General features: G+C 44.0%; 1 protein-coding gene across 1 annotated transcript; it reads left to right on the top strand.

Moving 5' to 3' along the window:
* Positions 1-655: 655 nt before the first annotated feature.
* LOC120050279 (small muscular protein-like) lies at positions 656-14,417 on the top strand. The gene is made up of 4 exons (XM_038996856.1): positions 656-762; positions 11,349-11,435; positions 12,405-12,566; positions 13,093-14,417. Exons 1-3 carry the CDS (start codon positions 727-729, stop codon positions 12,555-12,557), a joined length of 276 nt encoding a protein of 91 aa, XP_038852784.1. The 5' UTR covers positions 656-726; the 3' UTR covers positions 12,558-12,566; positions 13,093-14,417.

Here is a 14,417-nt window from a genome sequence, read left to right as displayed (position 1 = left end):
CTAACTCTCTCTCTCCATTCCCTCTCTCTCACTTTATCCCTCCCCCTCTCTCTCTCTCTCCCTTTATCCCTCCCCTCTCTCTCTCCCACTCTCTCCTATTCTCTCCACTCCCTCTCCCTCCACTCCCTCTCCCTCCTATGCTCTCTAACTCTCTCTCTCCATTCCCTCTCTCTCACTTTATCCCTCCCCCTCTCTCTCTCTCTCCCTTTATCCCTCCCCCTCTCTCTCTCTCTCCCTTTATCCCTCCCCTCTCTCTCTCCCACTCTCTCCTATTCTCTCCACTCCCTCTCCCTCCACTCCCTCTCCCTCCTATGCTCTCTAACTCTCTCTCTCCATTCCCTCTCTCTCACTTTATCCCTCCCCCACGCTCTCTCCCCCTTGCTATCTCTCCTCTCTTTCTTCTCTCTCTCTCCCTCTATCTATACTCCCTCTGTCTGTTAAATTATTCAGGTGTTAGTTTTGTACCTGCCTCTCTCTTTGGGAGTCGCCAGGCAACTGAAATACTATCCCAGGCCCCTGAACACACATGACAGCAATGCCCCCCCCACCCCCAACACACACACACATACACACACACACAAACACACTCAGTCTCTCACCAGTCTTGTCTGGTCTAATCTCATCAGTTTGATCTGAGCCAGGCTCTCTCACTTGTCTAACTCTAACCCTAACCCTTCTCAATGCTTTGTATTTCCTGCAGGATAGTTGACTGACTGAACGAGCAACATGTCTAAACCATCGTCCAACGTCAAAGCCCTGCAGGTAGGAGTGTGTGTGTGTGAGTGTTTAATTTCTCTCAACAAAATATAGAACTGTTTTGAATCCATCTACAGTAGTTATTTTGTTTAAAATATAAATGACACTACAGAGGGACCTCCTCAATACAACCTGTAACTCTCACACTGGTCTAGTGTAGTTAGAGCTGGGTTAGAGATACAACCTGTAACTCTCACACTAGTCTAGTGTAGTTAGAGCTGGGTTAGAAATACAACCTGTAACTCTCCCACCAGTCTAGTGTAGTTAGAGCTGGGTTGGAGATACAACCTGTAACTCTCCCACTAGTCTAGTGTAGTTAGAGCTGGGTTAGAAATACAACCTGTAACTCTCCCACTAGTCTAGTGTAGTTAGAGCTGGGTTAGAGATACAACCTGTAACTCTCCCACCAGTCTAGTGTAGTTAGAGCTGGGTTAGAGATACAACCTGTAACTCTCCCACTAGTCTAGTGTAGTTAGAGCTGGGTTAGAGATACAACCTGTAACTCTCCCACTAGTCTAGTGTAGTTAGAGCTGGGTTAGAGATACAACCTGTAACTCTCCCACTGGTCTAGTGTAGTTAGAGCTGGGTTAGAAATACAACCTGTAACTCTCCCACTAGTCTAGTGTAGTTAGAGCTGGGTTAGAGATACAACCTGTAACTCTCCCACTGGTCTAGTGTAGTTAGAGCTGGGTTAGAAATACAACCTGTAACTCTCCCACTGGTCTAGTGTAGTTAGAGCTGGGTTAGAGATACAACCTGTAACTCTCCCACTGGTCTAGTGTAGTTAGAGCTGGGTTAGAAATACAACCTGTAACTCTCCCACTAGTCTAGTGTAGTTAGAGCTGGGTTAGAAATACAACCTGTAACTCTCCCACTGGTCTAGTGTAGTTAGAGCTGGGTTAGAGATACAACCTGTAACTCTCCCACCAGTCTAGTGTAGTTAGAGCTGGGTTAGAGATACAACCTGTAACTCTCCCACTAGTCTAGTGTAGTTAGAGCTGGGTTAGAAATACAACCTGTAACTCTCCCACTAGTCTAGTGTAGTTAGAGCTGGGTTAGAAATACAACCTGTAACTCTCCCACTGGTCTAGTGTAGTTAGAGCTGGGTTAGAAATACAACCTGTAACTCTCCCACTAGTCTAGTGTAGTTAGAGCTGGGTTAGAAATACAACCTGTAACTCTCCCACCAGTCTAGTGTAGTTAGAGCTGGGTTAGAGATACAACCTGTAACTCTCCCACTAGTCTAGTGTAGTTAGAGCTGGGTTAGAAATACAACCTGTAACTCTCCCACCAGTCTAGTGTAGTTAGAGCTGGGTTAGAGATACAACCTGTAACTCTCCCACTGGTCTAGTGTAGTTAGAGCTGGGTTAGAAATACAACCTGTAACTCTCCCACTAGTCTAGTGTAGTTAGAGCTGGGTTAGAGATACAACCTGTAACTCTCCCACTAGTCTAGTGTAGTTAGAGCTGGGTTAGAAATACAACCTGTAACTCTCCCACTAGTCTAGTGTAGTTAGAGCTGGGTTAGAAATACAACCTGTAACTCTCCCACCAGTCTAGTGTAGTTAGAGCTGGGTTAGAGATACAACCTGTAACTCTCCCACTAGTCTAGTGTAGTTAGAGCTGGGTTAGAAATACAACCTGTAACTCTCCCACCAGTCTAGTGTAGTTAGAGCTGGGTTAGACATACAACCTGTAACTCTCCCACTGGTCTAGTGTAGTTAGAGCTGGGTTAGAAATACAACCTGTAACTCTCCCACCAGTCTAGTGTAGTTAGAGCTGGGTTAGAAATACAACCTGTAACTCTCCCACCAGTCTAGTGTAGTTAGAGCTGGGTTAGAAATACAACCTGTAACTCTCCCACCAGTCTAGTGTAGTTAGAGCTGGGTTAGAAATACAACCTGTAACTCTCCCACCAGTCTAGTGTAGTTAGAGCTGGGTTAGAAATACAACCTGTAACTCTCCCACTAGTCTAGTGTAGTTAGAGCTGGGTTAGAAATACAACCTGTAACTCTCCCACTGGTCTAGTGTAGTTAGAGCTGGGTTAGAAATACAACCTGTAACTCTCCCACTAGTCTAGTGTAGTTAGAGCTGGGTTAGAAATACAACCTGTAACTCTCCCACTGGTCTAGTGTAGTTAGAGCTGGGTTAGAAATACAACCTGTAACTCTCCCACTAGTCTAGTGTAGTTAGAGCTGGGTTAGAAATACAACCTGTAACTCTCCCACTAGTCTAGTGTAGTTAGAGCTGGGTTAGAGATACAACCTGTAACTCTCCCACCAGTCTAGTGTAGTTAGAGCTGGGTTAGAAATACAACCTGTAACTCTCCCACTAGTCTAGTGTAGTTAGAGCTGGGTTAGAAATACAACCTGTAACTCTCCCACCAGTCTAGTGTAGTTAGAGCTGGGTTAGAAATACAACCTGTAACTCTCCCACCAGTCTAGTGTAGTTAGAGCTGGGTTAGAAATACAACCTGTAACTCTCCCACTAGTCTAGTGTAGTTAGAGCTGGGTTAGAAATACAACCTGTAACTCTCCCACTAGTCTAGTGTAGTTAGAGCTGGGTTAGAAATACAACCTGTAACTCTCCCACTGGTCTAGTGTAGTTAGAGCTGGGTTAGAAATACAACCTGTAACTCTCCCACTAGTCTAGTGTAGTTAGAGCTGGGTTAGAAATACAACCTGTAACTCTCCCACTGGTCTAGTGTAGTTAGAGCTGGGTTAGAAATACAACCTGTAACTCTCCCACTAGTCTAGTGTAGTTAGAGCTGGGTTAGAAATACAACCTGTAACTCTCCCACTAGTCTAGTGTAGTTAGAGCTGGGTTAGAAATACAACCTGTAACTCTCCCACTGGTCTAGTGTAGTTAGAGCTGGGTTAGAAATACAACCTGTAACTCTCCCACTAGTCTAGTGTAGTTAGAGCTGGGTTAGAAATACAACCTGTAACTCTCCCACTAGTCTAGTGTAGTTAGAGCTGGGTTAGAAATACAACCTGTAACTCTCCCACTGGTCTAGTGTAGTTAGAGCTGGGTTAGAAATACAACCTGTAACTCTCCCACTGGTCTAGTGTAGTTAGAGCTGGGTTAGAAATACAACCTGTAACTCTCCCACCAGTCTAGTGTAGTTAGAGCTGGGTTAGAGATACAACCTGTAACTCTCCCACTAGTCTAGTGTAGTTAGAGCTGGGTTAGAAATACAACCTGTAACTCTCCCACCAGTCTAGTGTAGTTAGAGCTGGGTTAGAAATACAACCTGTAACTCTCCCACCAGTCTAGTGTAGTTAGAGCTGGGTTAGAAATACAACCTGTAACTCTCCCACCAGTCTAGTGTAGTTAGAGCTGGGTTAGAAATACAACCTGTAACTCTCCCACTAGTCTAGTGTAGTTAGAGCTGGGTTAGAGATACAACCTGTAACTCTCCCACTAGTCTAGTGTAGTTAGAGTTGGGTTAGAAATACAACCTGTAACTCTCCCACTGGTCTAGTGTAGTTAGATCTGGGTTGGAGATACAACCTGTAACTCTCCCACTAGTCTAGTGTAGTTAGAGCTGGGTTAGAAATACAACCTGTAACTCTCCCACTGGTCTAGTGTAGTTAGAGCTGGGTTAGAAATACAACCTGTAACTCTCCCACTAGTCTAGTGTAGTTAGAGCTGGGTTAGAAATACAACCTGTAACTCTCCCACTAGTCTAGTGTAGTTAGAGCTGGGTTAGAAATACAACCTGTAACTCTCACACCAGTCTAGTGTAGTTAGAGCTGGGTTAGAAATACAACCTGTAACTCTCCCACTGGTCTAGTGTAGTTAGAGCTGGGTTAGAAATACAACCTGTAACTCTCCCACTGGTCTAGTGTAGTTAGAGCTGGGTTAGAGATACAACCTGTAACTCTCCCACTAGTCTAGTGTAGTTAGAGCTGGGTTAGAAATACAACCTGTAACTCTCCCACTGGTCTAGTGTAGTTAGAGCTGGGTTAGAGATACAACCTGTAACTCTCCCACTAGTCTAGTGTAGTTAGAGCTGGGTTAGAGATACAACCTGTAACTCTCCCACCGGTCTAGTGTAGTTAGAGCTGGGTTAGAAATACAACCTGTAACTCTCCCACCAGTCTAGTGTAGTTAGAGCTGGGTTAGAAATACAACCTGTAACTCTCCCACCAGTCTAGTGTAGTTAGAGCTGGGTTAGAAATACAACCTGTAACTCTCCCACTAGTCTAGTGTAGTTAGAGCTGGGTTAGAGATACAACCTGTAACTCTCCCACTAGTCTAGTGTAGTTAGAGCTGGGTTAGAGATACAACCTGTAACTCTCCCACCGGTCTAGTGTAGTTAGAGCTGGGTTAGAGATACAACCTGTAACTCTCCCACTGGTCTAGTGTAGTTAGAGCTGGGTTAGAAATACAACCTGTAACTCTCCCACTAGTCTAGTGTAGTTAGAGCTGGGTTAGATATACAACCTGTAACTCTCCCACTAGTCTAGTGTAGTTAGAGCTGGGTTAGAAATACAACCTGTAACTCTCCCACCAGTCTAGTGTAGTTAGAGCTGGGTTAGAAATACAACCTGTAACTCTCCCACCAGTCTAGTGTAGTTAGAGCTGGGTTAGAAATACAACCTGTAACTCTCCCACTAGTCTAGTGTAGTTAGAGCTGGGTTAGAAATACAACCTGTAACTCTCCCACTAGTCTAGTGTAGTTAGAGCTGGGTTAGAAATACAACCTGTAACTCTCCCACCAGTCTAGTGTAGTTAGAGCTGGGTTAGAGATACAACCTGTAACTCTCCCACTGGTCTAGTGTAGTTAGAGCTGGGTTAGAAATACAACCTGTAACTCTCCCACTAGTCTAGTGTAGTTAGAGCTGGGTTAGAAATACAACCTGTAACTCTCCCACTAGTCTAGTGTAGTTAGAGCTGGGTTAGAAATACAACCTGTAACTCTCCCACCAGTCTAGTGTAGTTAGAGCTGGGTTAGAAATACAACCTGTAACTCTCCCACTAGTCTAGTGTAGTTAGAGCTGGGTTAGAGATACAACCTGTAACTCTCCCACCAGTCTAGTGTAGTTAGAGCTGGGTTAGAAATACAACCTGTAACTCTCCCACTAGTCTAGTGTAGTTAGAGCTGGGTTAGAAATACAACCTGTAACTCTCCCACTAGTCTAGTGTAGTTAGAGCTGGGTTAGAGATACAACCTGTAACTCTCCCACCAGTCTAGTGTAGTTAGAGCTGGGTTAGAAATACAACCTGTAACTCTCCCACTAGTCTAGTGTAGTTAGAGCTGGGTTAGAAATACAACCTGTAACTCTCCCACTAGTCTAGTGTAGTTAGAGCTGGGTTAGAAATACAACCTGTAACTCTCCCACTAGTCTAGTGTAGTTAGAGCTGGGTTAGAAATACAACCTGTAACTCTCCCACCAGTCTAGTGTAGTTAGAGCTGGGTTAGAAATACAACCTGTAACTCTCCCACTAGTCTAGTGTAGTTAGAGCTGGGTTAGAAATACAACCTGTAACTCTCCCACTAGTCTAGTGTAGTTAGAGCTGGGTTAGAAATACAACCTGTAACTCTCCCACTAGTCTAGTGTAGTTAGAGCTGGGTTAGAGATACAACCTGTAACTCTCACACTAGTCTAGTGTAGTTAGAGCTGGGTTAGAAATACAACCTGTAACTCTCCCACCAGTCTAGTGTAGTTAGAGCTGGGTTAGAAATACAACCTGTAACTCTCCCACTAGTCTAGTGTAGTTAGAGCTGGGTTAGAAATACAACCTGTAACTCTCCCACTAGTCTAGTGTAGTTAGAGCTGGGTTAGAAATACAACCTGTAACTCTCCCACCAGTCTAGTGTAGTTAGAGCTGGGTTAGAAATACAACCTGTAACTCTCCCACTAGTCTAGTGTAGTTAGAGCTGGGTTAGAGATACAACCTGTAACTCTCCCACCAGTCTAGTGTAGTTAGAGCTGGGTTAGAAATACAACCTGTAACTCTCCCACCAGTCTAGTGTAGTTAGAGCTGGGTTAGAAATACAACCTGTAACTCTCCCACTAGTCTAGTGTAGTTAGAGCTGGGTTAGAAATACAACCTGTAACTCTCCCACTAGTCTAGTGTAGTTAGAGCTGGGTTAGAGATACAACCTGTAACTCTCCCACCAGTCTAGTGTAGTTAGAGCTGGGTTAGAAATACAACCTGTAACTCTCCCACTAGTCTAGTGTAGTTAGAGCTGGGTTAGAGATACAACCTGTAACTCTCCCACCAGTCTAGTGTAGTTAGAGCTGGGTTAGAAATACAACCTGTAACTCTCCCACTAGTCTAGTGTAGTTAGAGCTGGGTTAGAAATACAACCTGTAACTCTCCCACTAGTCTAGTGTAGTTAGAGCTGGGTTAGAAATACAACCTGTAACTCTCCCACCAGTCTAGTGTAGTTAGAGCTGGGTTAGAGATACAACCTGTAACTCTCCCACCAGTCTAGTGTAGTTAGAGCTGGGTTAGAAATACAACCTGTAACTCTCCCACTAGTCTAGTGTAGTTAGAGCTGGGTTAGAAATACAACCTGTAACTCTCCCACCAGTCTAGTGTAGTTAGAGCTGGGTTAGAGATACAACCTGTAACTCTCACACTAGTCTAGTGTAGTTAGAGCTGGGTTAGAGATACAACCTGTAACTCTCCCACTGGTCTAGTGTAGTTAGAGCTGGGTTAGAGATACAACCTGTAACTCTCCCACTAGTCTAGTGTAGTTAGAGCTGGGTTAGAAATACAACCTGTAACTCTCCCACTAGTCTAGTGTAGTTAGAGCTGGGTTAGAAATACAACCTGTAACTCTCCCACCAGTCTAGTGTAGTTAGAGCTGGGTTAGAGATACAACCTGTAACTCTCCCACCAGTCTAGTGTAGTTAGAGCTGGGTTAGAAATACAACCTGTAACTCTCCCACTAGTCTAGTGTAGTTAGAGCTGGGTTAGAAATACAACCTGTAACTCTCCCACTAGTCTAGTGTAGTTAGAGCTGGGTTAGAAATACAACCTGTAACTCTCCCACCAGTCTAGTGTAGTTAGAGCTGGGTTAGAGATACAACCTGTAACTCTCCCACCAGTCTAGTGTAGTTAGAGCTGGGTTAGAAATACAACCTGTAACTCTCCCACTAGTCTAGTGTAGTTAGAGCTGGGTCAGAAATACAACCTGTAACTCTCCCACCAGTCTAGTGTAGTTAGAGCTGGGTTAGAGATACAACCTGTAACTCTCCCACTAGTCTAGTGTAGTTAGAGCTGGGTTAGAGATACAACCTGTAACTCTCCCACCAGTCTAGTGTAGTTAGAGCTGGGTTAGAAATACAACCTGTAACTCTCCCACTAGTCTAGTGTAGTTAGAGCTGGGTTAGAAATACAACCTGTAACTCTCCCACTAGTCTAGTGTAGTTAGAGCTGGGTTAGAAATACAACCTGTAACTCTCCCACCAGTCTAGTGTAGTTAGAGCTGGGTTAGAAATACAACCTGTAACTCTCCCACTGGTCTAGTGTAGTTAGAGCTGGGTTAGAAATACAACCTGTAACTCTCCCACTAGTCTAGTGTAGTTAGAGCTGGGTTAGAAATACAACCTGTAAATCTCCCACTGGGCATCAGTTCAACATCTAGCTTTGATTTACATTCGTTTGAGTTGTCAACAAACGTGAATTCAATTTGAAATCAACAAAAAATGTCCCCATGTCATTGGATTTAGGTGAGAAAAAATATTAAATGTCATTACGTTAATGACTTTTTTCAAATCCAAATAGTTTTCCACAATGATTCATCAACATCAGATTTGATTTTTTGTTTGAAATAACTTGGAAAGCTATCCAGGACTAGGTCCAGAACTAAAGACAATGACTCTGTAGCTTTGTAGCTCTGTAGCTTTCCAGGACTGGAACTAAAGCCTGTAGCTCTGTAGCTCTCCAGGACCAGGACTGGAACTAAAGCCTGTAGCTCTGTAGCTCTCCAATACCAGGACTATAATTAAAGCATGTAGCTTTCCAGCACCAGGGCTAGTGCAGGGTTAACACTGAAGCCTTTAACTCTGTAATTCTCTATGACCAGGGTTAACACTAAAGCCTTTAACTCTGTAATTCTCTATGACCAGGGTTAACACTGAAGCCTTTAGCTCTGTAATTATCTATGACCAGGGTTAACACTGAAGCCTTTAACTCTGTAATTCTCTATGACCAGGATTAGCACTAAAGCCTTTAACTCTGTAATTCTCTATGACCAGGATTAACACTAAAGCCTTTAACTCTGTAATTCTCTATGACCAGGATTAGCACTAAAGCCTTTAACTCTGTAATTCTCTATGAACAGGATTAGCACTAAAGCCTTTAGCTCTGTAATTCTCTATGACCAGGATTAGCACTAAAGCCTTTAGCTCTGTAATTCTCTATGACCAGGATTAGCACTGAAGCCTTTAACTCTGTAATTCTCTAGGACCAGGATTAGCACTGAAGCCTGTAGCTCTGTAGCTCTCTATGACCAGGATTAGCACTGAAGCCTGTAGCTCTGTAGCTCTCTATGACCAGGGCTAGTGCAGGACTAGAACTTAAGCCTGTAACTCTGTCACTCTTCATGACCAAGACTAGGACCAGGGCTAGTTCAGACTTTGAATTAAAGCCTGGAGTTCTGTAGCTCTCCAGGACCAAGACTAGAACTAATGCCTGTAGCTCTGTTGCTCTCCAGGACCAAGACTAGAACTAATGCCTGTAGCTCTATAGCTCTCCACAACCAGGGCTAGTGCAGGGTTAGAACTAAAGCCTGCAGTTCTGTAACTCTCGAGGACCAGGGCGAGTGCATGGTTATAACTAAAGCCTCTAGCTACCCAGGACCAGGACTAGAACTAAAGCCTGTACCTCTGTAGCTCTTCAGGACCAGGACTAGAACTAAAACCTGTAGCTCTGTAGCTCTCCAGGACCAGCACTAGAACTAAAGCCTGTACCTCTGTAGCTCTCCAGGACCAGCACTAGAACTAAAACCTGTAGCTCTGTAGCTCTCCAGGACCAGCACTAGAACTAAAACCTGTAGCTCTCCAGGACCAGCACTAGAACTAAAACCTGTAGCTCTGTAGCTCTCCAGGACCCAGTCTCATGCAGGATTTAAACTAAAGCCTGTAGCTTTGTAGCTGTCCAGGAACAGAGGTAGTGCAGGGTTAGACCAGAGATTCCCATTGGAGAGAGGGGAGCCAACCAGGCAGAGACAGCAAGGGCAGTTCCTCGCTCCAGTGCCTTACCTTTCACCTTCACACGCTTGGGACAGACTACACTCAATCATAGGACCTACTGAAGAGATGAGTCTTCAATAAAGACTTAAAGGTTGAGACCGATTCTGAGTCTCTCACATGGATAGGCAGACGATTCCATACAAATGTAGCTCAATTTGAGAAAGCCCTGCCTCCAGCTGTTTGCTTACAAATTCTAGGGACAATAAGGAGGCCTGCGTCTTGTGACCATAACGTACGTGTAGGTACAGTATGTACAACAGGACCAAATCAGAGAGATACGTTGGAGAAAGTCCATGTAATGCTTTGTAGGTTAGCAGTATAACCTTGAAATCAGCCCTAGCCTTAACAGGAAGTCAGTGTAGAGAGGCTAGCACTGGAGCAATATCATACATTTTTGGGGTTCTACTCAAGATTCTAGCAGCCATATTTAGCACTAACTGAAGTTGATTTAGTGCCTTATCCGGGTAGCCAGAGAGTAGTCCATTGCAGTGGTCTAATCTAGAAGTGATAATAGCATGGATTATCTTTTCTGCATCATTTTTGGACAAAAAAGTTTAAGATTTTTGCTGACTGGTTAAGAAGATGCGGACAAACGCTCCACCGAGACAAACTGATATAAGATCTAAACCGGGCCAGAACTCGTCCATGTATGTAACGATGTGCGCTGAGAGTCGGGAACCAAGTTCAGGGAGCGAGTGTTTTAATAAATAAACACAAATGAAGAAACATGTACAACGTACAGACATGGAACAGAAACAATGACGCCTGGAGAAGGAACCAAAGGGAGTGACGTGTAAAGGGAAAGTAATAAAGATTGAGGCACAGACACAGTCTCAATGGGGAAAGCTGAGCTAACTGTGCTAGTGGCAGACTCCACTAAGCTGGTAGGCTGGCAAACAGCCTGCTGCCTGGCCTGCACCCTGTCTCATTGTGGAACTAGGAGAGTTAGAGCCCTGTCTACGTTGATAGATAAGATGAGACAATACAGACATTCATAATATGTTAAGCACACCCTGTGTTTGTGTGTGTGTGTGTGTGTGTTTCATTTCCATACTCTTAATAGAACAGGACCAAACCAGGATGTAGTGTCTGTAACCAAAGCAGATGGTTTTGTGGCAAGACAGACACCAGGTTCACACACACATCAGTCAATACACACACAATATTCAGGGATCTATAAGTAAATAACTTGCAAAGAGTCTAGAGCAGGTTTACACCAATCCAATGCTCTTAAATGTGTGCTGAGGAGTGAATGAATGCTGAGGAGTGAACGAACGCTAAGAGGTGAACGAATGCTGAGGACAGGCAATTGGAATGCTGTACATGTGGTCTCTTGAGGGTTGAGTGTGTCTGATTGGTTGTTGCTCCTGTCCATCAGGCAAATCTAAATATTCCGATGGGAGCGCTGCGTCCAGGGGCGGGACATCCTGTCAAGAGGAGAGAGGAGACTGTAGACACAGAGGAGGTCAGACACACACACACACTAATATTGCTTGAGGACCTACAGTTGAAGTCGGAAGTTTACATACACTTAGGTTGGAGTCATTAAAACTAGTTTTTCAACCACTCCACACATTTCTTGTTAACAAACTATTGTTTTGGCAAGTCGGTTAGGACATCTACTTTGTGATGACACAAGTAAAAATATAACCGTTTGGCCATAATGACCATCGTTATGTTTGGAGGAAAAAGGGGGATGCTTGCAAGCCGAAGAACACCATCCCAACCGTGAAGCACGGGGGTGGCAGCATCATGTTGTGGGGGTGCTTTGCTGCAGGAGGGACTGGTGCACTTCACAAAATAGATGGCATCATGAGGGAGGAAAATTATGTGGATATTTTGAAGCAACATCCCAAGACATCAGTAAGGAAGTTAAAGCTTGGTCGCAAATGTGTCTTCCTAATGGACAATGACCCCAAGCATACTTCCAAAGTTGTGGCAAAATGGCTTAAGGACAACAAAGTCAAGGTATTGGAGTGGCCATCACAAGGCCTTGACCTCAATCCTATGGAAAATGTGTGGGAAGAACTGAAAAAGCGCATGCGAGCAAGGAGGACTACAAACCTGACTCAGTTACACCAGCTCTGTCAGAAGGAATATGCCAAAATTCACCCAATTTATTGTGGGAAGCTTGTTGAAGGCTACAATTTAAAGGCAATGCTACCAAATACTAATTGAGTGTATGTAAAATTCTGACCCACTGGGAATGTGATGAAAGAAATATAAGCTGAAAGAAATCATTCTCTCTACTATTATTCTGACATTTCACATTCTTAAAATAAATTGGTGATCCTGACTGACCTAAGACAGGGAATTTTTACTAGGATTAAATGTCAGAAATTGTGAAAAACTAAGTTTAAATGTATTTTGCTAAGGTGTATGTAAACTTCCGACTTCAACTGTAAATACACAATAGGAAACTCTTTTTGTACAGGCTCCTCCCCCAGACCCCCTGCAGGAAGCCACGGCCCTGTCGCCAGAGGAGAAGAAGCCATTGCCAGGATCCATGAAGCTTCCTGGTCCAGCAGTCAACCTATCAGAGCTGCAGAACGTCAAGAGTGAACTACGATGGGTCACCAAGGACTAACACACAGTGGTACTGATTTGGATTATGAGTACTTAATTGGGTTATGAGTACTTGTTTGGGTTATGAGTACTTATTTAGATTATGGGTACTTATTTGGGTTATGAGTACTCATCTGGGCTTTTAATTTATTTTATTTTACCTTTATTTAACCAGGTAAGCTAGTTGAGAACAAGTTCTCATTTACAACTGCGACCTGGCCAAGATAAAGCAAAGCAGTGCGACACAAACAACAACACAGAGTTACACATGGAATAAACAAGTGTACAGTCAATAACACAAAATAAAAAAATGAAAGTCTATATACAGTGTGTGCAAATGGCGTGACGAGGTAAGGCAATAAATAGGCACTTGGTAGTGTATGTTGTGTCTCTGGACTGTTTTTCATGCGTAACTTTGTGAACACTGTATGGTGCTGTCTGCCTGCACTCTCCCTCCAAAAAATACTTTCCTCAAGGGACTTCCTGGTTAAGTAGAGGTGACATTAAAATATGAAAAAGAGAACCTGGCTAAGTCTTTATGTTTCTGTGTCCTACAGCTGTGTTTCCCAACTTGTCCTCCAGTACTGAATCAGGTGTGCTTGTCCAGGGATACAATAAAATGTGTACTGTTGGGGATACTCGAGGAGTACTACAGGTTTCTCATCAGACCCACACCCACCCTGCATCTTCTACTGATGAACTACAACTACCAGATCCACCCTGCATCTTCTACTGATGGACTACAACTACCAGATCCACCCTGCATCTTCTACTGATGGACTACAACTACCACACCCACCCTGCATCTTCTACTGATGGACTACAACTACCAGATCCACCCTGCATCTTCTACTGATGGACTACAACTACCAGATCCACCCTGCATCTTCTACTGATGGACTACAACTACCAGATCCACCCTGCATCTTCTACTGATGGACTACAACTACCACACCCACCCTGCATCTTCTACTGATGGACTACAACTACCAGATCCACCCTGCATCTTCTACTGATGGACTACAACTACCAGATCCACCCTGCATCTTCTACTGATGGACTACAACTATCAGATCCACCCTGCATTTCTACTGATGAACTACAACTACCAGATCCACCCTGCATCTTTTACTAATGGACTACAACTACCAGATCCACCCTGCATCTTCTACTGATGGACTACAACTACCAGATCCACCCTGCATCTTCTACTGATGGACTACAACTACCACACCCACCCTGCATCTTCTACTGATGGACTACAACTACCAGATCCACCCTGCATCTTCTACTGATGGACTACAACTACCAGATCCACCCTGCATCTTCTACTGATGGACTACAACTACCAGATCCACCCTGCATCTTCTACTGATGGACTACAACTATCAGATCCACCCTGCATTTCTACTGATGAACTACAACTACCAGATCCACCCTGCATCTTCTACTGATGGACTACTACTACCACACCCACCATGCATCTTCTACTGATGGACTACAACTACCAGATCCACCCTGCATCTTCTACTGATGGACTACAACTACCAGATCCACCCTGCATCTTCTACTGATGGACTACAACTACCACACCCACCCTGCATCTTCTACTGATGGACTACAACTACCAGATCCACCCTGCATCTTCTACTGATGGACTACAACTACCAGATCCACCGTGCATCTTCTACTGATGGACTACAACTACCAGATCCACCCTGCATCTTCTACTGATGAACTACAACTACCAGATCCAACCTGCATCTTCTACTGATGAACTACAAATACCAGACCCAACGTACATCATCAACTGATAGACTACATCTATACCAGACTACACCTAACCCTATCAGCTACAGACAACTATACCAGACTACACCTA

This window comes from Salvelinus namaycush, chromosome 7 (genome assembly GCF_016432855.1).
Source record: "Salvelinus namaycush isolate Seneca chromosome 7, SaNama_1.0, whole genome shotgun sequence".
Classification (NCBI taxonomy): domain Eukaryota; kingdom Metazoa; phylum Chordata; class Actinopteri; order Salmoniformes; family Salmonidae; genus Salvelinus; species Salvelinus namaycush.
This window is presented reverse-complemented; position numbering and strand designations above follow the sequence as displayed.